This window comes from Gopherus evgoodei, chromosome 16, assembly GCF_007399415.2.
Source record: "Gopherus evgoodei ecotype Sinaloan lineage chromosome 16, rGopEvg1_v1.p, whole genome shotgun sequence".
Classification (NCBI taxonomy): Eukaryota; Metazoa; Chordata; order Testudines; family Testudinidae; genus Gopherus; species Gopherus evgoodei.
The window spans coordinates 1210424-1235232 of record NC_044337.1 but is presented as its reverse complement, the minus strand read 5'-3'; the positions used below and the strand labels follow the sequence as shown (position 1 = coordinate 1235232).

Below are 24809 nucleotides of genomic sequence, written 5' to 3'. Positions count from 1 at the left end.
TCATATTGAGGGCGGCATACCGGTCTCCCAGATCCAGGGATGGGATAATGGTCCCCAGGGTTACCATGCGGAACTTCAGCTTTATCATGAATGTGTTGAGTTCTCGTAGGTCTAGGATTGGTCGTAGACCTCCCTTTGCCTTGGGGATTAGGAAGTAGCGGGAATAAAACCTCTTGCCCCTCATGTCTTTTGGCACCTCCTCTATGGCTCCCATGGCTAAGAGCGACTGGACCTCTCGTAAGAGGAATTGTTTGTGAGGGGGTCCCTGAAGAGGGACGGGGATAGAGGGTGGGAAGGCGGGGTTGAAACAAACTGAAGGTAGTATCCCACTTCCACCATGCGCAGGACCCAATGATCTGAAGTTAGTCAGGACCAGGTAGGGAGGAATTGTGAGAGGCGGTTGAAAAAGGCAGGAGAAGGATCCAGTAGAGCAACTGGTGGGCCACCCTCAGGCGTCCCATCAAAAGTTCTGCTTGGGCCCTGCTGGTGGTTTAGGGGGCACCTGATTTTGACCTCCTTGAGGGCCAGACTGTCTCTGATGATTCCCTCTACCACGCCTTCTGCTAAAGTCCTGACGCAGCCTAGGCGGGGCGTTAGGTGGTGTGGCTGGGGCCGGAAGGCCCTGCGTTGGGTCACTGACGTGTGCATACCCAGCAAGAGCATTATAACATGATTGTCCTTCAGAGTTTGCAATCTGGGGTCAGTTTTATCTGAGAACAGGCCCTGGCCTTCAAAGGGCAAATCCTGAATAGTTTGTTGTAATTCAGGGGAAAGGCCTGATACCTGGAGCCAGGAGATATGCCTCATCGTCACTCCTGACGCCAGAGTTCTGGCTGCAGAGTCCGCTGCATCCAGAGAGGCTTGGAGGGAGGTTCTTGCTACCTTTTTATCCTCCTCAAAGCAGGGCCATAAATTCTTGATGGGATTCCTGGGGAAGAAGCTCCATAAAATTCCCCAGGGACACCCACATGGTAAAGTTAGATGTACTTAGGAGGGCTTGTTGGTTTGCCACCCTAAGTTGGACGCTCCCTGCCGAGTATATTTTGCGGCCTAGGAGGTCCATGCGTCTAGCCTCCTTTGACTTAGCAGCCAGGGCTTGCTGGCCATGACGCTCCCCCTCGTTCACCTGATTGCACCACTAAAGAGCAAGGAGGTGGGTGAATGTAGAGATATTCATACCCCTTTGAGGGGACCATATATTTTCTCTCTACTCCCCTTGCTGTAGGTGGAATCAAGGCTGGGGATTGCCAAATGGTATCCGCATTAGCCTGTATGGTGCGGATAAATGGAAGAGCCACTCTAGTAGGTGCATCAGCCGATAGGATGTCCATGACAGAGTCCTCTTTTTCATGGACCTCCTCCACCTGTAAGTTCATATTCTGAGCCTCTCGTCTCGAAAGGTCTTGATGGGCCCTGAGATCAATTGGTGGAGGGCCTGAGGAGGATGTTCCCGCCACCGCCTCGTCAGGCGAGGAGGAGAGGCCCGGGACCAGGGAGTCATGTGGGGGCTCCTGCACTTGAGGAGTGGCATCTGTGTCAGGTGGAACCTCGGTGCCTGCAGATGGTATTGGAGCCTCATCCATGCCCGTGGGGGGGGGAGAGGGAGGCTTACTGTCACCTCTGGTACCCGGTGTTCTGACGGGACCGACCGTGGAGCCACTGATGGAGCACCTTGGGCCTGGTGGTATGCCCACGGTGTCCAGAAGGACCAGTGATGAGGCCCTTGCTCGTGGCTCTGGCTCTCTGGGAATATATAGCTGGGGATGGCAGAGTCACGCTCCTGAGGATAGGATGCGCTATCTGCCTGCGATGACACCGATGTGTGTCTCGATGGCTACGGCGGTGCCGATAGACCCTGGGAGGGCGCCACTGTTCTGGATGCTTGATCCCGGGGTGGTACCGGGGAGCGGTACTGGGAGCTATAATGGTACCGCGAGCGAGACTGGGACCTTCTACCCGCCCTCCCGGGGCGGTACCGGGAGGTCGACCGGGATCTCAAGTCCCTTCGTCTGCAGCGACTGTGGGATACATGGTGCCAAGGGCGGTGCCATAAGTTAGATCGGTACCGGGAGTATCCAGCCGGCGAACGAGATGTCGAACGGTGCCGTGAATGTGACCAGTACCGTGATGGAGAGCGGTGCTGGGACTGCCAGCAGCGCCGGAAGCGGGAACGGCGTGATCGAGAGCATCTGCGAGACCGTGATCTTGAACGACGTCTCTCTGTTGGACCAACGGAAGGTGGCCTTACCAGGGCCGGTTTTCCGATGGATTGTATGACCCGCACCAGTAGTTGAAAATAACTGTGAGTAGCTAGGGACGTAGAGATCAGCAAAGCTGCGCTCCACAGTTCCAACGGCCGTCAGGGGCGGTAAGAAGGAACTGAAGGGCCGTTGGGTCGGCAGGGGTATATATATCCAGCGCCATAACGGTGCCACTCCAGGGGATGACCCAGCCAACCCACCGAGTGTTGCTAGGGTAAAAATCTTCCGAGGAACATGCACGCGGCGCGTGCACACCTAACTGGAATCGATATGAGCAAGCACTCGAAGAAGAACTAACCCATCCAACACTGAGAAGGCCCAAGCCCACAATACACAGGGCTAGGAACCAGGATGAAGCAAACAAACGAGGCTCAAGGGCACCTCTACAACTTTTGAAAACCCTAAACAAAGATTTGGTGTCACACATTCACAAGACTGTGCGTTTCAAAGGACAATCTTGTTTGGAACAGCAACTCCTGGAACTCCCCCTGATTACAATAACTAAAGCATATTACTGGCTGAGTTCTGATGCCTCTCAGGAATCACAGGGCTTGCACTGTACCATGGAGTTTCTCCAATTACATTAAAAGCAAGAGAGAAAGGATTAATTAAAAGAAGGAATAATTAGTTTTTAAAATCCTGGGAAAAGACTTTCATGACAACAGACATGATTTTCTTTTACCTAATAAAATGCCTCATTCTGTGCCTTCGTTGTGCAATTTCCCTTCCAAACCCAAGCAGCAGCCTGTCATACACAGTGATAGACAGCCTGACTGATGCTTTGCCAGAACATTACAATTTGCAGTAACATTTGCAGACAAGCTCTTACCAATAGCGCTGAGAGCGTGTTTGAGCTCCAAAGTAAAGGCAGTAAGTGGTACCTCTTCAGACACTGGCATGATTGCTACGGTGGAGAGGTTGTTGGCAGGATTTCCAGCATCCCACTGGCTGCTAGTGGTATGTAATCCAAGAGGATGACCTGCCAAAAAAATTATGTAATTAGCCAACCAGAAAGCTGCATCCCCACTTGGTACTAGGTCTCCTTTTCAATTGTCAGGCTACAGGGAAATAATTATTGAATTATTTAATCTATTAGATGCATAATATTCTCTATTTATGCCAAGGTGAAGATTACAGACTATTCCATTCTATACAGGCTGCATGCAGACTCTTATTTTCAGTTACTGAAGGGGCAGGCTGTGGGTAAAATTCAGGCAATGTCAGAATTCAGATTCTGAGACTAGGTGAAGTGGGATGCATTTTCACCTAATCCAGACTCTCCTGAGAGATGGAAGATGCTTCTCAACCTATCAGAGCTCAGCCCTGGCATAATGAACTTAGACAGCAGGCATCCTCTTGGCCTGGGAAAGAACTCATTTAGTTAACGAAAAACAACAACCTATTTCCATGAGTCAAAGGATTCCAAGAATCAACCCACACTTTGTATAGTCTTCCCAATCAGGGAAATAAATATCCAGGAGGTCATTTCAGATATGGTCCATATTAACATTTGAAATCTCCATTGTCCTTTCTTTTTACATTTGTGGTGGGGAATTCCAGACCACTGAGGGAACATGATAAGGAAGGGACCAGTTCCACAACAAAGAAAGTGCTCTCACACTTTTCACACTAATAACTGCAGGTTCCTATTAAGCAGCTTTCTTGATGTCTGCATTAATGTGAGTGAACAAGCATATCTTACCAGAACCCTGCAGTACTTTACTTTCTGGTATTAAACGTGAAGATTCCTACTTTACACAAGCTGGCGTTAGACTCACTGGGGCCCAGGACAGAAACTAAGGAGTGGGACCTCATTCTGCCTTCCTTACCGGCTTACACATTGGATTTCTGGAATGTTTTGATCAATATCAGAACAGTCATATTACTACTACTTTTGGGGAAATACAGTGACAAAAAAATGCTGCACCCGATATTTTAAAATTCTGCAAAATTCTGCATATTTTATTTGTCAAAATAACATTATATAAATCACGCTAATTTCAATTATTTTGGTAATTTATTTCAAAATACCTGTCAGCAAGTGTGTGTGTAACAATACAGACACACACAAAAATTCCTCCAGGAGTACAGTTAAAGAAACCCCTACACAACCGAGTTCCTGTTTCTCTGCTCCCTCCCTCACCCCCAGAGCCCAGCCACGGAGCACGCACCCAACCCAGATACCCGCACCCCTTCTCCCTAAGATTCCAGCCACAGGGTGCCCCTGCCTCAGGCCAGACACCTGCACTCCAACCCTCAAGAGCCTAGGGGTCCAGAGGGAGAAACGGCCTGATGCTGGGTCCCAGGGTTGTAGGGAGTTTCCTGCACGCCAACTCCTTCCTTCAGGCTGTGCTGAAAACTGCAGTGGTGCAAAATTCCCCCAGGAGCATACTACTATGATTACTGCTACTATTGCCACTCATAATAACCATAGTAATACAGTATAAAATGAATTTTATGCAAGAAAATAACCAAATCAGAACACACTGACAAACTCATCTAAATCACTTAGAAGTGGACCCTCCTTGCTTTTGAGGAGGCAAATTCTTCAATTATTTTAGAGATGTCAAACTTGCAACAAATTTCATGTTCAACTGAAGTCTCAGACAGACCATTCAGATAACCTTGTGAATAAATCTTCAGTAACTTTAAATGTGAGAAGCTTCTCTCTCCTGAGGCCACGGTTATGGGTACAGTCAAAAGGAGATGCAATGCAATGTTTAGGTTTGGGTATAGATCCAACAACTTTTCAGCGTCGATGTAGTTTAACATCACCAGAGGCAAATTAGACACCCCAGTTGACAAAGATTAACAACACTGAGAGTTACTGACAGTCACTGATCCCTGCTTTCAGATTCCGCCATGCCTCCATACTGCACAAATGTGCTGAGAAGCATTCACGCTCTTCGAGACAAGAATGAATGCACTTCCATGCACTGAAGGTGTCCTTCAAAAAGGAATGATTGCATTTTCCAGAAAGAGTACAACAAAAACAAAAAATACTTTATCTTCTGACACTGAAAACAGAAGCCATGATCAGAGAATTGTGTCACCATTTTTAAGGTTAATCTAATAGTTCGCCTTTGTAAAGCATCGGGAACAGCATCTTTTTTTTTTTGGGAATTCAATATCCAGTATTTGTTTGGCCTGCTCTGAACAAGTTCACATCTCTGGTTGTCATTTATTCTTTCTGGCGATAGTGTTGGGTCATCAGACAATGTCAGAATGACCTCAGTGGACTCGCCTCACAGTTCAGTGTCCTCAGATTTGGCCTGAACCTTTTCCCCAGTTTCAGCTTGCTCCTCAAAATTCAAAGGTGACTTCTCAGTGGACAGGGTGACAGAAGTCAAACACTCCCCACTTTCTGCCTCTTATGGTGTGAAGAATGTAGCTAATTTAGGATATTTTCCCAAGCGTTTGACCTGTTCCTCAGAAGCACATCTTTTTTAAGCACCACTGGAATATGAGCATTTCATCTCTGGCTCTACTTTTCCCTCCTTAATTTTATATAACTTATTAGTGATTTTGTTTAAGTTAAACATAATGTAATTTTAACAGAAAAGAAAAGTATTTTTTTCAAACACCCCAAATCCTGAACTCACCTCCATGATCCCCTAATTTTACTCCACTCTCTCTTCAATCCAACACCAATCGTACGCGAGTGTAGTGAGGCCAAGTGGCCTCCCTCCGAGCAGGAGAGCGAAGGATCCTTACACTCTCCTTGAAGTGCAGAGCCTAGATCCCGCTCACCTTGCTGGAAGTACTGGGGCGTGGCCAGAAGTATAAAAGGCTGGCCCTGCAGCACAGTTGGAGGGGAGCCCGCAGAGGAGAAGGATGATCTGCTGCTTCGGCTGCATCCCCGAGAGGAACCCTCAGCTGGCTGCCCCAATCCATGGAAACTGACGAGGACTGGCCTGGAGTTCCTGCTGCTGTGTACCCCAAGTAGCTGGAAGAGGCCTGGAGGCCAGAGGTACTGAACCCTGGAGTGGCAGGAAGTGGCCCGGAGCAGCGACGGAGCAGCTGGCTGCAGAGCCAGATGTGGCTCAGTCAGCGTGTTGTGGTTGGATCTCCGTCGATGCAGGGGGCGGGGGGCAATCCTGCCCCTGCCAGGGCCCTGAGCGGGGAAGCGGTGGAGTACGGTGGGCCCACGTCTCCCTATCACCCCACGCCGGGGTGGCTGACTCCCTACACTGTGCAAGGAGACTCTAGCTCTGAAGAGGAGCTTCCCTTACAAGCCCTCCTCATCAGCACAGGTGACCATGCAGTCCCAGAATCGCAAAAGAGCTCCAGCATGGACTGAACGGAACGTACTGGATCTGATCACTGTATGGGGAGATGAATCCATTCTATCAGAACTCTGTTCCAAAAGACTAAATGCCAAAATATTTGAAAATATCTCCAAGGGTATGATGGACAGAGGTTACAATAGGGACCTGTACCAGTGCTATGTGAAAATTAAGGAGGTCAGGCAAGCCTACCAAAAAACCAAAAAGAGGCAAATGGCCGCTCCGGATCAGAGCCCCAGACATGCAACTTCTATGGTGAGCTGCATGCAATTCTAGAAGTGAGGCCCTACCACTACTCTACCCCTGTCCATGGACACCTGCAAGAGGGGAATCTCATGCAACAGGGATGAGGAATATGACGAGGTGGAGGAGGAGGAGCATAGCGCACAGCACGTAAGCGGAGAAAACATTCTCCCTGACAGCCAAGAACTGTTTATCATCTGGAACCAAGCCAGGAACTGTATCACCCTGGAGCCAATACCCTCCCAATCCTCCCAAGGTGGGCTCACAGACCATGAAGCCAGAGAAGGCACCTCTGGTGAGTGTACCTTTGTAAATATAATGCATGGTTTAAAAGCAAGTGTGTTTAATGATTACTTTGCCCTGAAGACTTGGGATCCATTTACGGCCAGTATAGCCCCTCCTATTAAATGGCCAACCCAATGGGTGCTTGGTATGGGAAAGGAGGTGCTGCTGTTTGAAACCATTCCCACATGTTATGAAGGCTGAAGAAGGCAAAAGACTGTGGCTTACCATGTCTGCCTGCAAACCGAATTCTATTGCCCGGCCCTGCGTCTGTGATCTCTCACACCAAACTGGCAGGCCCTCAATATAAGAGGCAAAATGCGACCTTGTACTGAAAGCATCTGTGCTATGTAATGTTAACAACTTGGTTCACTGTGAAAGAGTCTACCCATTGTTCTCTAAAATGTGTCTTTTTAAATACTATTCTCCCTTTTTTTCCTCCCGCGGCTGCGAATGTTTCAATGCTCCCCCTATCATCTCCGTCCCAGATGCTAGTGCAGACAACGTACTCGTGATGAAATGTTCTCTGAGGTCATACAGTCCTCCTGCATTGAAAGAGCTCAGCAGAATGCGTGGAGGCAAACAATGTCAGAGTCCAGAAAAGCAGAAAATGAACGCAAGGACAGGCGGGATTGAGTGAGATGAGAGATGGTGGGCGCAAGATCAGAGGTGGTGGGAGCAAGAGGAGAGGTGGCAGCTGTGCAATGAGAGGAGGCAGGATGCAATGCTGAGGCTACTAGGGGATCAAACTGATACGCTCCGGCATCTGGTGGAGCTGCAGGAAAGGCAGCAGGAGCACACACCACCGCTGCAGCCCCTGTGTAACCACCTGCCCTCCTCCCCTAGTTCCATAGCCTCCTCACCCAGACGCCCAAGAACACAGGGGGGTGGGGGGGCAGCCTCCGGGCACCAAACTACTCCACTCAAGAGGACTGCCCAAGCAACAGAAGGTTGGCATTCAATAAGTTTTGAAGTGCAGTATGGCCTTGTCCTTCCCTCCTCCCCCACCTGTTCTGGGCTATCTTGGCAGTTATCCTCCTATTTGGGTGATGAATTAATAAAGAATACATGATTTGAAACAATAATGACTTTATTGCCTCTGCAAGCGGTGATGGAAAGGAGGAGGGTGGTTGGCTTACAGGGAAGTAGAGTGAACCAAGGGTGTGGGTTTTCATCAAGGAGAAACAAACAGAATTGTCTCACCATAGCCTGGCCAGTCATGAGACTGGTTTTCAAAGCTTCTCTGATATGCAGTGCACACTGCTGGCTCTTCTAATTGCCCTGGTGTCTGGCCGCACGTAATCAGTGGCCTGGCGATTTGCCTCAACCTCCCACTCCGGCATAAATGTCTCCCCCTTACTCTCACAGAGATTGTGGAGCTCACAGCAAGCGGCAATAACAATTAGAATACTGGTTTTGCTGAGGTCTAACCGAGTCATTAAACTGCGCCAGCGTGCTTTTAAATGTTCAAATGCACATTCTACCACCACTCTGTACTTGCTCAGCCTATAGTTGAATAGCTCCAGGGTGCCTATGTCTGGCTTCATGAGCCATGGCATTAAGGGGTAGGCTGGGTCCCCAAGGATAACTATAGGCATTTCAACATCCCCCAACAGTTATTTTCTGGTCTGGGAAATAAGTCCCTTCCTGTAGCTATTCAAACAGACCAGAGTTCCTGAAGATGCGATTGTCATGTACCTTTCCCAGCCATCCCACGTTGATGCCGGTGAAACATCCCTTGTGATCCACCAGTGCTTTTAACACCATTGAAAAGTACCCCTTGCAGTTTATGTACTAGCTGCCAAGTTGGTCCAGTCCCAAGATAGGGATATGCACTCCATCTATCTCTCCACCACAGTTAGGGAATCCCATTGCAGCAAAGCCATCCACTATGACCTGCACATTTCCCAGAGTCACTACCCTCAGCTCAGTGATTGCAGCACAGCAGCCCCCACAGTAGATTTACCCACTCCAAATTGATTCCCGACTGACCGCTAGCTGTCTGGTGTTGCAAGCTTCCAGAGGGCTATTGCCACTCACTTCTCAACTGTGACGGCTGCTCTCGTTTTGGTATTCTTGTGCTTCAGGGCAGGGGAAGGGAAGTCACAAAGTTTCACGGAAGTGCCCTTACGCATGCAAAAGTTTTGCAGCCACTGGGAATCATCCCAGACCTGCAACACTATACGGTTCCACCAGTCTGTGCTTGTTTCCCGGGCCCAGAATCGGTGTTCCATGGCTAGAACCTGCCCCATTACCACCATGATGTTCAAACTGCCAGGGGCCGTGGTTTGAGAGAAGTCTGTGTCCATGTCGTCATCGCTATCGTGATTGCCCTGTCGTCGCCTCCTTGTCTGCTTTTGCAGGTTCCGCACATACTGCAGGATAATGTGCGAGGTGTTTACAATGCTCACAACAGCAGCGGTGAGCTGAGCGGGCTCCATGCTTGCCGTGGTATGGCGTCAGCAGGAAAGTAGAGTTGCAGCGGAAGCAGTGGATAATGACGGATGCCACGAGAATAGATGTTTATACCGAACGACGAGAGGACCTGCGAGGTGGATTCATGGCACCAGAAGTTGCAGCGGTGGATGACTGAGCTCATTTACTCAATTGAGACTGAGCTCATTTACAACAGCAGGAGAGCAGAGTTGCAGCGGAAGTGGAGGATGACGATGGTTTGCAGACCTACTGCACCGTCTGCTGCCAGCAGCACCCAGGACACAACAGCAGCAGTGATGGTGAGCTGAGCTGAGTGGTATGGCGTCTGCACAGAAAAAAGGCGCGAAACAATTGTCTGCCATTGCTTTCACGGCGGGAGGGGCGACTGACGACATGTACCGGAAACCACCCACGACAATGTTTTTGCCCCATCAGGCATTGGGAGCTTAACCCAGAATTCCAACGGGCAGCAGAGACTGTGGGAACTGTGGGATAGCGATCCACAGTGCACCACTCCATGCATCAATGCTAGCCACGGTATTGAGGATGCACTCTGCTGACCTACTGCTCTTAGTGGGGACATATACAATCTACTGTATAAAATTGCTTTCTAAAGATCAACTTCTATAAATTTGACCTAATTTCCTAGTGTAGACATACCCTTAGAGACTGTTGCTTTGCTGGCTGCCTGAGCCATGCCCAGGCTAACGCCAACCCTGAAAGACTGTTTTGCTTGTTGGCAACCTTAGCCTACTCAAGCCCAGGCCTCAGCTCACCTGTAGACTGTTTGCTGGCTGCCTGAGCTCTGCCCAGGCCAAAGCCAGCCCTGATAGACTTGGTTTAAGGGCTGACAGCCACCCAAAACCAGGCTAAAGCCTGCCTGGGACTATTGATTGCCCAGCCCTATTATGGGCTCATGGATGTCCTGCAGACTCTGGTCCTGGCCATACAGGACTGGACTGAATGGCCTCCCTCCAAGCGGGAGAACAAGAGATCATTACAGCGAGCAATTCGTTCTTTCAAAGTGCAGATGTAACAAATCATAGAAACACAATGAAGCTGCAATTCAGTAAGCAAATGAGTTTGCAAAAAAATGCAATAATATTTTTTTCTGCAATACAGTTTTAATTTGCGATTTTCAAATGTTTTCAGCCAAGTCCCCCCTTTGAGTTACAATTTTGGTTGCACTCCCCCAATACCTACTCCTCCCCTCCCAGGTTTTCGGGGGCTAAGGTGTGTGCAACAGTCTCTCGGGGTGGGGCCAGAAGCGGGTGCAGAGGAGTTGATACTGACCCACAGGCTGGGTGACTCACTGAAGTGAGTCAGGGGGTGGTGACAGCGCTCCCTCCCTGAGGCCCCACCACTGGGTGGGAGCCAGAGGCCGAGCCCCACCACTTATAAGATAGCTTCACAGAGTCCCCTATGGGGTGGGGTCCTGGGCAATTACCCTGCTTGCTACCTCTTAACATTGGGCCTAACTTTAGAGCCCCAATTGTTCTGTTGGTTAGGGAGCACAAGCCAGCAAGACAATGAGCTATTTCTTTGTCAAAAGCATCAATTATGTCTAATGATCTCTATCCCATTTCACAGGTCCCTAGACCCCTGGTTATGGAAAATTCTGAAGGAACAGCTGTAGAATAGCCTGGAAAATTATCATAAATATATAAATATAACACACAGTAGATACTAAAGAGAAAATTTTTTGCATTCAATTTTTCATTTGACCATATATACATTTCATTTATCGTTTGGGCAACAATCTGAACACCCAAATACACACACACACACAGAGACAACACAATTAGATATTTTTCTTTTTGTTTCTGGTGAATTTGAAAATCGGGAGGGTTCAAAGTTCAAAATGCTCACTACTTTCATATTACGCAGTTCAGAAAATAGTTAACACATGTTCCCTATGCTCCTTTTACTTTGGCTGGTTGGCTTGGCACAAACTTATGGGTTTATGGAAAACAGATCCTACCAAACTAACTCAATATCTTTTTTTGATGAGATTACAAGTCTGGTTGATACAAGTAATAGTGTTGATGTAACATATTTAGACTTCTGTAAAGTACTGCATGATATTTTAATTAAAAAACTAAAAAGGTATAATATTAAATTGATTAAACTGTATTAAACTGATACAAGGGTATTATAAATAGGGAACTATCACTAGTGGGGTCCTGCAGGGATTGAGTTCTTCACCCTATGCCATTTAACATTTTGATTAACGAGCTGGAAAAAAACATAAAATCATCACTGATAAAGTTTGCAAATGACACCAATGAAGAGGACAGGTCACTAATATACAGCCATCTGGATTGCTTGGTAAGCAGAGGAAAAGCAAACAATGTGTGTATTCATATGTCTAACTGTAAACATATACATCTAGGAACAAAGAATGAAGGCCATACATACAGAATAGGGGGTTCTATCCTGAGAAACAGCGACTCTGAACAAGATTCAGAGTTCGTAATGAATAATCAGCTGAACATGAATTCCTACGTGACACTGTGGCCAAAAGGGCTAATATGATCCTCGTATGCATGAAGAGGGGAATCTTGAGAAGTGGAGAGGTTATTTTTCCTCTGTATTTGGGACTGGTGCAACCACTGCTGGAATCCTGTGTCCAGTTCTGATTTCCACAATTCAAGAAGGATGTTGGTAAATTGGAGAGGATTCAGAGAAGATCCACGAGAATAATTAAAGAATTAATAAACATACCTTATGTTGTGACAGACTCAAGAAGCTCAATCTATTTGGATTAAAAAAGAGAAGGCTAAGAGGTGACTTGATCACACTCTAAGTCGGAACAAATATTTCATAATGGACACTTCAATCTAGCAAAGACATAACATGATCCAATGGCTATAAACTATTTCTAGACAAATTCAGAATAGAAATAAGGTGTACATTTTCAGCAGTGTAATTATCTACAATTTACCGAGGATCATGGCGGATTCTCCATCGCTGACAGTTTTTAAATCAAGACTAGATGTTTTTCTAAACAATCTGCTCTAGGAATTATTTTGGATAACTTTGTGGCCTGTGTTATACAGGAGGTCAAACCAGATTATCACAATAGTCCCTTCTGGCCTTGGAATGAGTTTACCCTGCCACTGTGATGGGTTCGGTCAGAAAGTCCCTCAGGACTGTCACTAGATGTGCTGGGAAACCACTGAGAACAAACCCCCCTGCCAGAGAAGGCTTCCCTCCACTCCTGTCTTGCTGAGTAAGACATTCCAGTCAACTACAGCACAGACCAAGAGGTTGGGCCACGCCTCCCTGCAGTTCACTGAAACTGAGATCCACTCAGCTCAAGGGCTTCTTAGTTAACAGAGACTTTCCCAGCACCCAGAAGTCAGTCTTTCTGGGAGCCTAAACCACAAATAAATCTGTTTTACTCTGTATAAAGCTTATAAAGGGTAAACTCATAAATTGTCCACCCTCTATAACACCGATAGAGAGATATGCACAGCTGTTTGCTCCCCCAGGTATTAATTACTGACTCTGGGTTAATTAATAAGCAAAAGTAATTTTATTAAATATAAAAAGTAGGATTTAAGTGATTCCAAGTAATAACAGACAGAACAAAGTAAGTTACCAAGCAAAATAAAACAAAAACATACAAGTTTTAGGGAGGGAGGGAAAGGTCAGTGGTTTGAGCATTGGCCTGCTAAACCCAGGGTTGTGAGTTCAATCCTAGAGGGGGCCATTTGGGGGAACTGGGGCAGAAATCTGGGGATTGGTCCTGCTTTGAGCAGGGGTTGGACTAGATGACCTCCTGAGGTCCCTTCCAACTCTATGATTCTAAGTCTAAGCCTAATACATTAAGAAACTGATTACAGATGAAATCTCACCCCCAGAGATGTTCCAATAGGCTTCTTTCACAGACTAGACTCCTTCCTAGTCTGGGTCCAGCATCACTCACGCACCCCTTCCCACATAGTTATTGTCCTTTGTTCCAGTTTCTTTCAGGCATCTCTTTGGGGTAGAGAAGCCATCTCTTGAGCCAGCTGAAGACAAAATGGAGAGGCTTCCAGGGCCTTTTATATTCTCTCTCTTGTGGGCAGAAAGCCCTTTGTTCTTCTGTGCAAAGTAACAGTAACAAGATGTCAAGTATCAGAGGGGTAGCCGTGTTAGTCTGGATCTGTAAAAGCAGCAAAGAATCCTGCGGCACCTTATAGACTAACAGACATTTTGGAGCATGAGCTTTCGTGGGTGAATACTGACTTCGTTGGATGCAGGTAGTGGAAATTTCCAGGGGCAGGTATATATATGCAAGCAAGAAGCAAGCTAGAGATAATGAGGTTAGTTCAATCAGGAAGGATGAGGCCCTGTTCTAGCAGTTGAGGTGTGAAAACTAAGGGAGGAGAAACTGGTTTTGTAGTTGGCAAGCCATTCACAGTCTCTGATTAATCCTGAGCTGATGGTGTCAAATTTGCAGATGAACTGAAGCTCAGAAGTTTCATTTTGAAGTCTCGTCCTGAAGTTTTTTTGCTGCAGTATGGCCACCTTAAAATCTGCTATTGTGTGGCCAGGGAGGTTGAAGTGTTCTCCTACAGGTTTTTGTGTATTGCCATTCCTAATATCTGATTTGTGTCCATTTATCCTTTTCCATAGAGACTGTCCAGTTTGGCCGATGTACATAGCAGAGGGGCATTGCTGGCATATGATGGCGTATATTACATAGGTGGATGTGCAGGTGAATGAACCGGTGATGGTGTGGCTGATCTGGTTAGGTCCTGTGATGGTGTTGCTGGTGTAGATATGTGGGCAGAGTTGGCATCGAGGTTTGTTGCATGGATTGGTTCCTGAGCTAGAGTTATTATGGTGCGGTGTGCAGTTACTGGTGAGAATATGCTTCAAGTTGGCAGGCTGTCTGTGGGTGAGGACTGGCCTGCCACCCAAGGCCTGTGAAAGTGTGGGATCATTGTCCAGGATGGGTTGTAGATCTCTGATGATGCGTTGGAGGGGTTTTAGCTGGGGACTGTATGTGAGGGCCAGTGGAGTCCTGTTGGTTTCTTTCTTGGGTTTGTCTTGCAGTAGGAGGCTTCTGGATACACGTCTGGCTCTGTTGATCTGTTTCCTTATTTCCTCGTGTGGGTATTGTAGTTTTGAGAATGCTTGGTGGAGATCTTGTAGGTGTTGGTCTCTGTCTGAGGGGTTAGAGTAGATGCGGTTGTACCTCATTGCTTGTAGATGCTTGTACCTCATTGCTTGTATTGTGTGGTGTGCCCGGGATGGAAGCTGGAGGCATGAAGGCAGGCATAGCGGTCGGTAGGTTTTTGGTATAGGGTGGTGTTAATGTGATCATTACTTATTTGCACCGTGGTGTCTAGGAAGTGGACGTCCTGTGTAGATTGGTCCAGGCTGAGGTTGATGGTGGGGTGGAAGCTGTTGAAATCGTAGTGGAATTTTTCCAGAGTCTCCTTCTCATGAGTCCAGATGATGAAGATGTCATCAATGTAGCGTAGGCAGAGAAGAGGTGTGAGTGGACGAAAGCTGAGGAAGCGTTGTTCCAGGTCGGCCATAAAAATATTGGCATATTGTGGGGCCATGCGGGCGCCCATAGCAGTGCCACTGATCTGGAGATATATATTGTCATCAAATTTGAAATAGTTGTGTGTGAGGATAAAGGCACAGAACTCAGCAACCAGTTGTGCTGTGGCATTATCAGGGATACTGTTCCTGACAGCTTGTATTCCATCTGTGGGTGGGATGTTTGTGTAGAGAGCCTCTACATCTATAGTGGCTAGGATGGTGTTTTCTGGAAGGTCACCAATGCACTGTAGTTTCCTCAGGAAATCAGTGGTGTTACGGAGATAGCTGGGAGTGCTGGTGGCATAGGGTCTGAGTAAAGAGTCCACATATCCAGACAGTCCTTCAGTGAGAGTGCCAATGCCTGAGATGATGGGGCATCCAGGAATTCCGGGTTTGTGGATCTTGGGTAGTAGATAGAATAACCCTGGTCGGGGCTCTAAGGGTATGTTGATTTGTTCCGGTGTTAGTGTAGGGAGTGTCCTGAGTAGATGTGTAGATTTCTTAGTGTATTCCTCAGTGGGATCTGAGGGAAGTGGCCTGTAGAATTTGGTATTGGAGAGTTGTCTGGCAGCCTCCTGTTGGTAGTCAGACCTGTTCATGATGACAACAGCACCTCTTTTATCAGCCTCTTTGATTATAATGTCAGGGTGGTTTCTGAGACTGTGGATAGCATTGCATTCTACACGACTTAGGTTATGAGGCAAGCGATGTTGTTTTTCCACAATTTCTGCCTGTGCACGTCAGCGGAAGCATTCTTGTAGCTACCTGGGCAAGTCACACATCCATGAATGATTCAGCTGATTGTTTACATCTTAGTTTGAACATTCCCAGGAAAGCTCAGATGTGGATTGGTGTCTCCTGAAGCCCATTGTCAGTTAAGTGTTTCTTGATTGGGCACTTACTGAGAATAGTCTGTTCTCAAGAAGCTGACCAAATGCTTCACTGAGGCTACTTAAAATCAAACACAGTGAGATACAAGTACATAGCCAATATTCATAATTTCAAATAGAAAAATGATAAACACATATAGACAACAGAATCATAACCAGCAAACTACAACCTTTCCATAGACACCCACTTAACCTCCTCTGTACAAGACCTGGCGCAACCTTAGGACCCTGGTTACAACAATGACCTATACGGTCACAGTTCACGTCAATAATATCACACACTTCTGAGAGATGCAAGAGGTTTTTTCATCTTTCTACTGTAACTAAGCTGAGGCTTGTCTTATCTAGTTCAGCTGAGAAGTTTAGATCTAGATATGCTCTACAAACCATTTGTTTTCTATTATTACTGTCAAAGCTACAGAATAACTGCACCTGTATTTCCCGTTCTGCAGTCCCTCAAGGGCACCCACTTAAAGTTTCAGACTCCCAGCCATCACCTTTCCTGGGCAGGGTTTATAAAGGGCTATATAAGACTGCATAGCTCCCTGATCTACACTGTGATATCCCCAGCAAGCCTGTGTGCCTAAAAGGCCAGCACCTGTGCTTTGCTTTCTCTCCAAGGACTATGATCAGTGTATTGTCAGCAGTTACAAATCACCACCAATTCTTTCTAGGCAAGCACCTTTATTCTTAAGGTAAAAGCATTACAGAGAAAACATGTAAAAAGAATAAAAACCTATACACATACTAGAAAAGCTTAAATGAGATTACCCCCTAGTCCAATGTAGGGCTCTGGTAGCTGTCAGTCCTTCAAACTCCACAAATGGGTTTTCCCTGTGGTTACAATTTCATATCAGTCTTTAGATCAGGAATCAGAACAAAGGGTGGGCAAATCAGCCATTTCTTTATACAGCTCGGGCTCTTCATCAGGAAAAGGTAATCAGCAGCTACACCTCTCCTCAGAAGGTAGCTTCAAAAGGCTGGACTTTTTCCATAACCAGAATCCTGGCATTACCCACTCCCCAAGGAAATCCATATAATACACATTGTCCCAGATGTCCACGCTCATCAGCACATAGAGACAACGTGGGTGAGATAGTATCTTTTATTAAACCAACTTCTGTTGGTAAGAAGACAATAGACTAAGGACAAGAGTAGGTGAAGACGCTTTCTTTCCAAGAGCTGCAACCAGTGTATTGCTAGTAGTTATAGCTCAGATGCTGGCAGGCTCGCTATGGAAGCTTTCCTCATTAAATTCTGAATTTTACAGCAGGTGAAGTTTTAGGTCCAAACTACTTTCATATTCCTTTAAGAATCCCTTTCACCCAGAAGAGATACCTATGTGGGCCCAGAACTGAGTGAATTATTGATACAAATGTACATCAATTCCTGCAAAATAGCACTGATCCTGTTAGAATCCAGTCTCATTAGAAGAAAGTGATTATTCCCCTCTATTCAGCACTGGTGAGGCCACCCCTGGAGTATTGCATCCAGTTTTGGCCCCCCCACTATAGTACGATGAGGCCCTGAAACATAAACCCTTATCAGAGGTCTGGTATGAGGCCTAAGGCCTGAACTAAAGTACAGTCAAGACTTTGCTAACATAAAGCAAAGTTCAGCTGTGAGCCGGAGGCCAGCCACGAAAGGACTGATGTTGCAAAAATACACATACCTAAAAGGTACTGAACGCCAGATATCAGAACACTCCGATACTTGCACATTCCACACAGATAACAAGGACAGTGGCAAAAGGGTAATATAATGGATAGAGTTGTTTTGTTCAAACCAACATGTACAAGGTGAGAGGTGGTACCTTACTGCATAGAGGGGTTGTACCTCGGTACATCAGGAGTGATGTGTAATTTGTTTGTACCTGTGTATAAGAGTGCATCTCTGAGTGAACGTCTTTGTCCGGCCTAGGGGGCACTGGAAAGTCCTGCCACTGACTTTGTCCATTGTTGGGGGCACATATTCATAGTATGTACTGTAGAGTCTGCTAGAAACTATTACTGAGCTTCGTTCGACAATAATCATGGCCGGGTGCCTTCGTACCTTATCAGAGTCTGTGATCATTGGGGATTCTCTCAGGGTTTGTTGTGCCAGCAATCTGCAGAGCCGGGGCAGCACACAGAGGGAACACGTAAAAGCAGCTGACTGTTATCAACATTGAACAGAGCAGAGCACCACACCAGTAGGGTCCAACGACGGAAATGATGTGGACAAATTGGAGAGAGTCCAGCAGAGGACAACAAAAATGATCAGGGGGCAGGGGCACATGACATACAAGGAGAGACTGAGGCAAATGAGGTTATTTAGTCTGCAGAAAAGAAGAGGGGGCGGGGGATTTGATAGCCGTCTTCAACTATCTGAAGGGGGTTCCAAAGAGGATGTAGCTCGGCTGTTCTCAGTACTGGCAGATGACGGAACAAGGAGCAATGGTCTCAAGTTGCAGGGCGGGAGGTCTAGGTTGGATATTAGGAAACACTACTTTGCTAGGAAGGTAGTGAAGCATCGGAATGGGTTACCTAGAGAGGTGGTTGACTCTCCATCCTTAGAGGTTTTTAAGGCCTTGACAAAGGCTTGGCTGGGATGATTTAGTTGGTGTTGGTCCTGCTTTGAGCAGGGGGTTGGACTAGATGACTTTCTGAGGTCTCTTCCAACCCTGACATTCTATGATAAGTCAGTCCTGGAGAAGAGGACTATAATTAGCTCAAACCCCTTATATATGCAGAACAGAGTAACTTTCCCTTAATCTCTCTGAAATCTAACAGACATTTTTGCCATCTTGATCTTTTTTTAATATATTGTATATTTTGTGGAACACGCAAATTCCAATACAGGCACTGACAGTGATTAAAAGTAATTGGCCAGCGGTTAGTAAAATTTTCATTTTAAAGCCCATATTTTTAAAATCAGCCTTTTTGTTTTGTTTTGCACGAAGTAAAATAATAAAAACCTCCTAATAGTCTTTAAACATGCTCACTCTAGACATGCAGAATGTCAGCACTCTACAAGATAAAAGTTCATTTATAGGATGCAAGAGAATATGCTTCAGAAAAGGTAAACAGATTTCTCAATTAGTTTATCTTATTTTTCTTTTGTATGTTGGTCATTTTTCTTGCTACCTCTTCTTTATAACAAAAAAAGTTGTTTCGCTTTCACAGCATCACGGAAGAGGAGGACAGGTGCACTGCTGTTCTGATTCATTTCATCTCCTTTCAAGTCCTCCTGGGGAAAGTTTACTTTTAGTACCTGATTGATTCCTTTTTATCAGTTAGATTCTCTTGTCATTTTAACAACACTTGCATTCAACAAACTGAAGTTTGCCTCCATCAAGTCTCTAGCTTACCTTTATTTTAAAAAAGACTGTGTCAGAGGAAACTATGTTTTTTTGCCTGACCTATTTCTGCATTTTCAGTGAAAATAGGGTTCAGCCATTTTATCATCTTCATTTATACACTGGCAGAGGGCACATCAAACCAAACTCTCATCAGGCCTGACACACTCATTGCCTCCAACTCACTGTTGTCATAATCTGTAATGTGCCATATGCAAACTAGTAACACACTGGTCATTAATACTGTGTGGTGTATGTACGGGCAGTGTATAAAGAGTTCTAGATGTGTGCTGCAAATATCTTCCTAAAAGAAATGCTGTTTCGCCAGTTTGACTGTGTCTCCAGTGTAAATTAAGCAAGGTGAGACCAAAGACAATGAAAAGGGCATTTACACGTAAGGCAAACAAAGCCATTAGGCGAGCAAGTGGGGGAAGGTGACCACTTAATCTTAATGGGGAACGGAGGCTGCACCCCCATGAAACCTTCCTGCTTCTTGAAGCAGGGTCAGTGAACTTTGGGAATACATAAGGAGAAGCAAAACACCATTTTGTCATCCATCACCTAGGGCACTGGCACCTTTTGAGCTCATGAAGTGGGATCCTATTGACCAAGGAAGAAAGAGTAGCTCAAAACTGACAGTATGTGAGAAACCTGTTTGGACAAAGATTGTAACTTGCTGAAATTAAATTTTAATCACTAGAAAGTGTTTTGTTTTATTTATATCCATAACTGTCTTCTAGTCTTACTTATTATCACTTAAACATCTGCTCTTTGTTAATAAATTTAGTCTTCTTTTATTATGAAACCATCTCAGTACTATATTAAACTGAAGGGTAAAATCCTCAGCCAGGCTACCAGGCTGGTGAGTTCTCTGTCTCTTTAGAGGCAGCGACCTTAACTTCTGTAAGGGTCAGTGACTGGACACTGCAGGGAAGATGGTTTTGGGGAGACTTGGGACTGGACAAGCTGTTGGTGTCACCTGCAAGGAATAACCAGGCTAGTGGCAGCCAGGGAGAAGCCACTGTACTGTGATCAAGCTACTCTGAGCCAAAGCTGCACAACACAGAAACACTCAGAGTTAAAAGGCAGGTGGTGACAACTGGTCTGAGTGAACCCCCGACTGTCAGAAGTTCTTTGAAATTTACTGTCAATGTAGACTCCACTTCTGCTGTGTATACACCTCATGCCAGTCAGCTCGGATCCTTTTGGCCAGCAGGGTCCACTGGGGTTGCACTTATGCCCCAGATTTTCTCGTGTCCCCCAACTGACAGCATAAAAGGCAGAGCAGGTCCAACTTTTTCTCAGCTCCATCAGCAATACAGGAATCCAAATAGTATAAGAGGGAAGGTATAGGAAGGATCGTATAGGAGGGAATCCAGATGTAACAGGAGGGTGAGTTGCAGAATCAATGTGGACAACACATCTCAAAGAGCCACAGCTATTGTAGGGTAGGTAACCATTCTCTCTTCAAGTGATTGTCCTCCTGGATTCCCCTTCTGGTTTCTAGCAAAGAGAAGACTCCTTGCACCCACTTCCTGATTATTAGGTCAAATTAAAATAATGACTTGAAGACTGCTCTGTCAGATCTTGAGGCTTGAACTAAAACAGTCCTGGGTGAATGTGTGGACTGATCCCCACATAGGTGCCCTGCAAATTTCTGGAATTGGGAGAAGCCACAGAAGTGTCCTGAGCCCTGGTGGAGTAGGCTCTAATCTTCATGGATGCATCTAATCTAAACTAATCATAGCATTCCATAATACAGCAGTCTTTGGGTTGATTTTGCCTCACTTTCATCCTTTTTACAACTATCAACAGCTTAAGGTGGTTCCTGTAGGGTCTCATTCCATAATATGTGAAAGCCCTGACTACATCAAGGGTGTGCAGTTTGGATTTCCTCTGGCTGGAGTGGGGTTTGAGAAAGAACACTGACAGGTGAACCATCAGATTTAGATGAAAATCTGAGACAATCTTTGGCAAAATTTAGTGTGAGGCATGCGATATCCTTGAAAAATCTACTGTATTAAGTTTAAGTATCTTGGGAGTCCATTGTATTGAATGCACAGTTGATGTATTATTGTGGGATTGGATGTGGTTTCTCCCACTATAAACTCTGGGAAATGTTATGAGCTTCAAATGACTATTTTAAACAACTTGCCAGGCAAGAAGGAACTTTTGGGACAAATGAAGTTAAGTGGGTTTCCTAGGAAATACTGTGGAGGGGGGGGGGGGGCATGTGAATGCACATTCCCACATCCAGACCCAGCCTTCTGAAGCTATGCCCCAAGGAGAAAACCATTGGCTGCTGACTACCTGTTCCCCGAATCTGAAGATCAGAGGCCCAAGCTGTATAAAGGAGAGACTGGCTTGTTCATGGGTGTGCTTGTTCCAAGCAAAAGATGTAATGAACCTGCAACCACAGAAAAATTATTTTGTAGGGTATGATAGACTGAACACTACCAGAACCTTTGTTGGAACTGAAGGGGGGTGAACTCTGGTAAGCTTATTAGCATGCGTATGGATTCTTTTATTATTTTTAATATAATGCTTTCACCTTAAGAATCAATGTACTTGCTTATAAAGAGCTGTGTGGTAACTTGTAACTGTGGGCAATTACAACTGTTGATAGCCTTTGAGGAGAAAGCTAAGAGCAGATGCAGGCTTGTCTGGGCAATCTGACTTGCTGGGGAATAACACAGTGTATGCAGGAAACTGTGTAGTCTGGAGGGAGAAGGGAAAGAAGCTAGAAGCCTGAGAGTGGATGCCCTAGCTGCACCATGGAGGGAACACACAGGTGCTGTGGCTCTGAACAGGGACAGAGGCATAATGGTCACTTCACCTTTATGGAACACTATGAAAGGTGGGCCAGCATCTTCTCTACTCTTTGAGCAAACGTAACCATTTTCAAAAGGCGCCTTTCACAGCCACACAGTATAGAGAGCAAGTTGCTAGGGGCTCAAAAGGAGGTCCCAATTAACCCAGGTAAAATGATATTAAAGTCTCAGGATGGACCCAGCTCCCAGATTGGAAGAAACACATGTATAAGGCCCTTAAGAAATCTAGCAACCATAGGATGGGAAAATATGGTCTGAACCTGAATGTGAGGATGATGAGCTATATTGCTGCTAACAGTACAGAGCAGACTGATAACTCTGAATGCTTTAGGGACAGGAAATGGAGCACCTATGCAACAATATAGTCTGGATTTTGCTAAACAGCTTCTTCCAATAGAAGTTAACCAGCCAACATCCATGCTGTCAGATGTAACGATGCTGGGTCTGGATGTAGGATTTCATCTTCATTCTGAGAGAGCACATCAGGTAAAACAGGTGATGTGACTGGAGGGGAGATTACAGGTTCATTAAGTCTGAATACCAGAAATACCTGGGTCAATTTGGGGCTAGCATGATCACTACTGCTGAATCCTGTCCAAGGACACATTTATACTGGCAAAGTTACAGCGCTGGCAGTTACACCACCACTCCGAGAGCGCAAAAGGAAAACCACTGTTGTGTGTTCACACTGACAGCTGCCTGCACAATAGCATGTTCACACTTGCGGTGCTATTCGGAGCAGTGGACTCTGAGCAGCTATCCCACAGAGCACCTCTGAGCAGCTATCCCACAGAGCACCTTTGCTGCTAAGACCTCTGGGAAGGTGGAGAGAGTCGCGGGGCACCCTGGGTCCAGTCCCAATGCCTGCAATGCACTGCTTTGCATCCCAGTAATCCCTGTACTTCTGTCCGCATTTGGTGACCTATTTCAACAGTTTGTGTACCGCGCGCCCGGCCTCTTTCAGGCTGCAGGAATGGATCCTGAACTGCTGACCAATATGCTGCTCGCTCTGACCAACACATCACGAGTGGCTGTGGAGTTATTCCTTAAACTACAAAGGCAAGAGGAGTGCGATGTTGATCTCGCCACATGTAGTAGCTATGACACAAGATTGCTTGTGGTATTCACAGAGATGCTGCCACAGTGGAACCCGGCTTTTGGGCTCGGGAAACAAGCACTGAGTGGTGGGATCACATTGTGATGTATGTATGGGATGATGAGCAGTGGCTGCAAAACTTTCACATGAGGAAGCCACATTCATGGGACTGTGCGATGAGCTCACCCCAGCCCTGTGGCACAAGGACACGAGAATGAGAGCTGTTGTTGGACAAGCGTGTGGTGATTGCACTGTGGAAGCTGGCTACGCCAGACTGCTACTGATCAGTCGCTAACCAATTCTGAGTGGGAAAGTCTACTGTTGGACTTGTGTTGACAGAAGTCTGCAGGGCCATTAATCACATCCTGCTCCGAAAGACCATGACTCTGGGCAACGTGCATGACATTGTGGATGGCTTTGCACAAATGGGCTTTCCTAACTGTGGAGGGGCGGCGATGGCACGCACATTCCAATTCTGGCACCAGACCACCTAGCCACTGGAGTACATTAATAGCTAGGGGTATTTCTCAATGGTTCTCCAGGTGCTTGTGGGTCACCGTGGATGTTTCACAGACATTAACACAGGCTGGTCCGAAAAGGTGCATGACACATGCATCTTTTGGAACACTGGCCTGTTCAAGAAGCTGAAAGCAGGGACTTTCTTCCTGGACCAGAAGATCACAATAGGAGAAGTCGAAATGCCCACTGTGATCCTGGGAGACCCTGGCTACCCCTTAATGCAGTGGCTCATGAAGCCACACACAGGGTAACTTGAGAGCAGCAAGGAGTGGTTCAACAACAGGTTTAGCAACTGCAGAATGACTGTGGACTGTGCATTTGGCCATTTAAAAGCCCACTGGCGATGCCTGCATGGGAAGCTGGACATGGCCGATGACAATATTCCTATGCTTAAAGCCGCCTGCTGTATGCTCCATTATATTTGTGAAGGGAAGGGTGAAAGCTTTATTCAGGGCTGGACCACAGAGGCTCAGTGCCTGGAGGCTGAGTTTGAACAGCCAGAGACCAGGGCTATTAAAGGGGCACAACATGAGGCAAGGATCAGGCATGTCTTGAGACAGCGATTTGAAGCTGAAAGCCACTAATATGTGTTGCTGTGCTTGGGATTGCAGTGCTTGTAATGCTAGGAGGTGACTGGTGCACATGATGCAATAATGGGGTTTAACATAATTGCATGTTGCTTTCCAGTGTTCTTTTTGCTTTCACTTAATAGAATAAAGATTTATTAAAAGAATTATGTTCGTTTGAAAGCAAAGACAACAACTGGAGGAGTGTGTAAAACAACAAAAATACATCAGCAAGGAGGGGGGGGAGGGGAAGGTCTCGAGAGGAGGAGGGGTCCCGGGACAGCTACAGATTTGTGTATGTCCAGGGATTATACCCAACCTTCTCCTTTGGAGTACAATGCAGAGAATGCTGTACTTCAGCAGGGCAAAACTGCAGAGAAATAGGTGTTGAGTGCAGTGGGTAGTGGCAGGCCACACTGCTGGACTGTGAGGAGGGAGGAGTGGAATGCTGTAGGTAGAGAGTGGAGCAAGGAGGTTGATAACCGTGTGTTGGAAGTGTGGGTGAGTGGGTGGGTGCA

At 46.3% G+C, this 24809-nt stretch overlaps 1 protein-coding gene across 11 annotated transcripts in view; it reads right to left on the bottom strand.

The window, feature by feature from the left end:
* PNPLA7 (patatin like phospholipase domain containing 7) overlaps positions 1-24809 on the bottom strand; it is a 387559-nt gene that overhangs the window by 150841 nt on the left and 211909 nt on the right. For all 11 annotated transcript variants that reach the window (XM_030535369.1, XM_030535370.1, XM_030535368.1 and 8 more), the window contains one exon: positions 3091-3240. In XM_030535369.1, coding sequence (XP_030391229.1) covers positions 3091-3240 — 150 coding nt within the window. The remainder of the gene's footprint in view (positions 1-3090; positions 3241-24809) is intronic.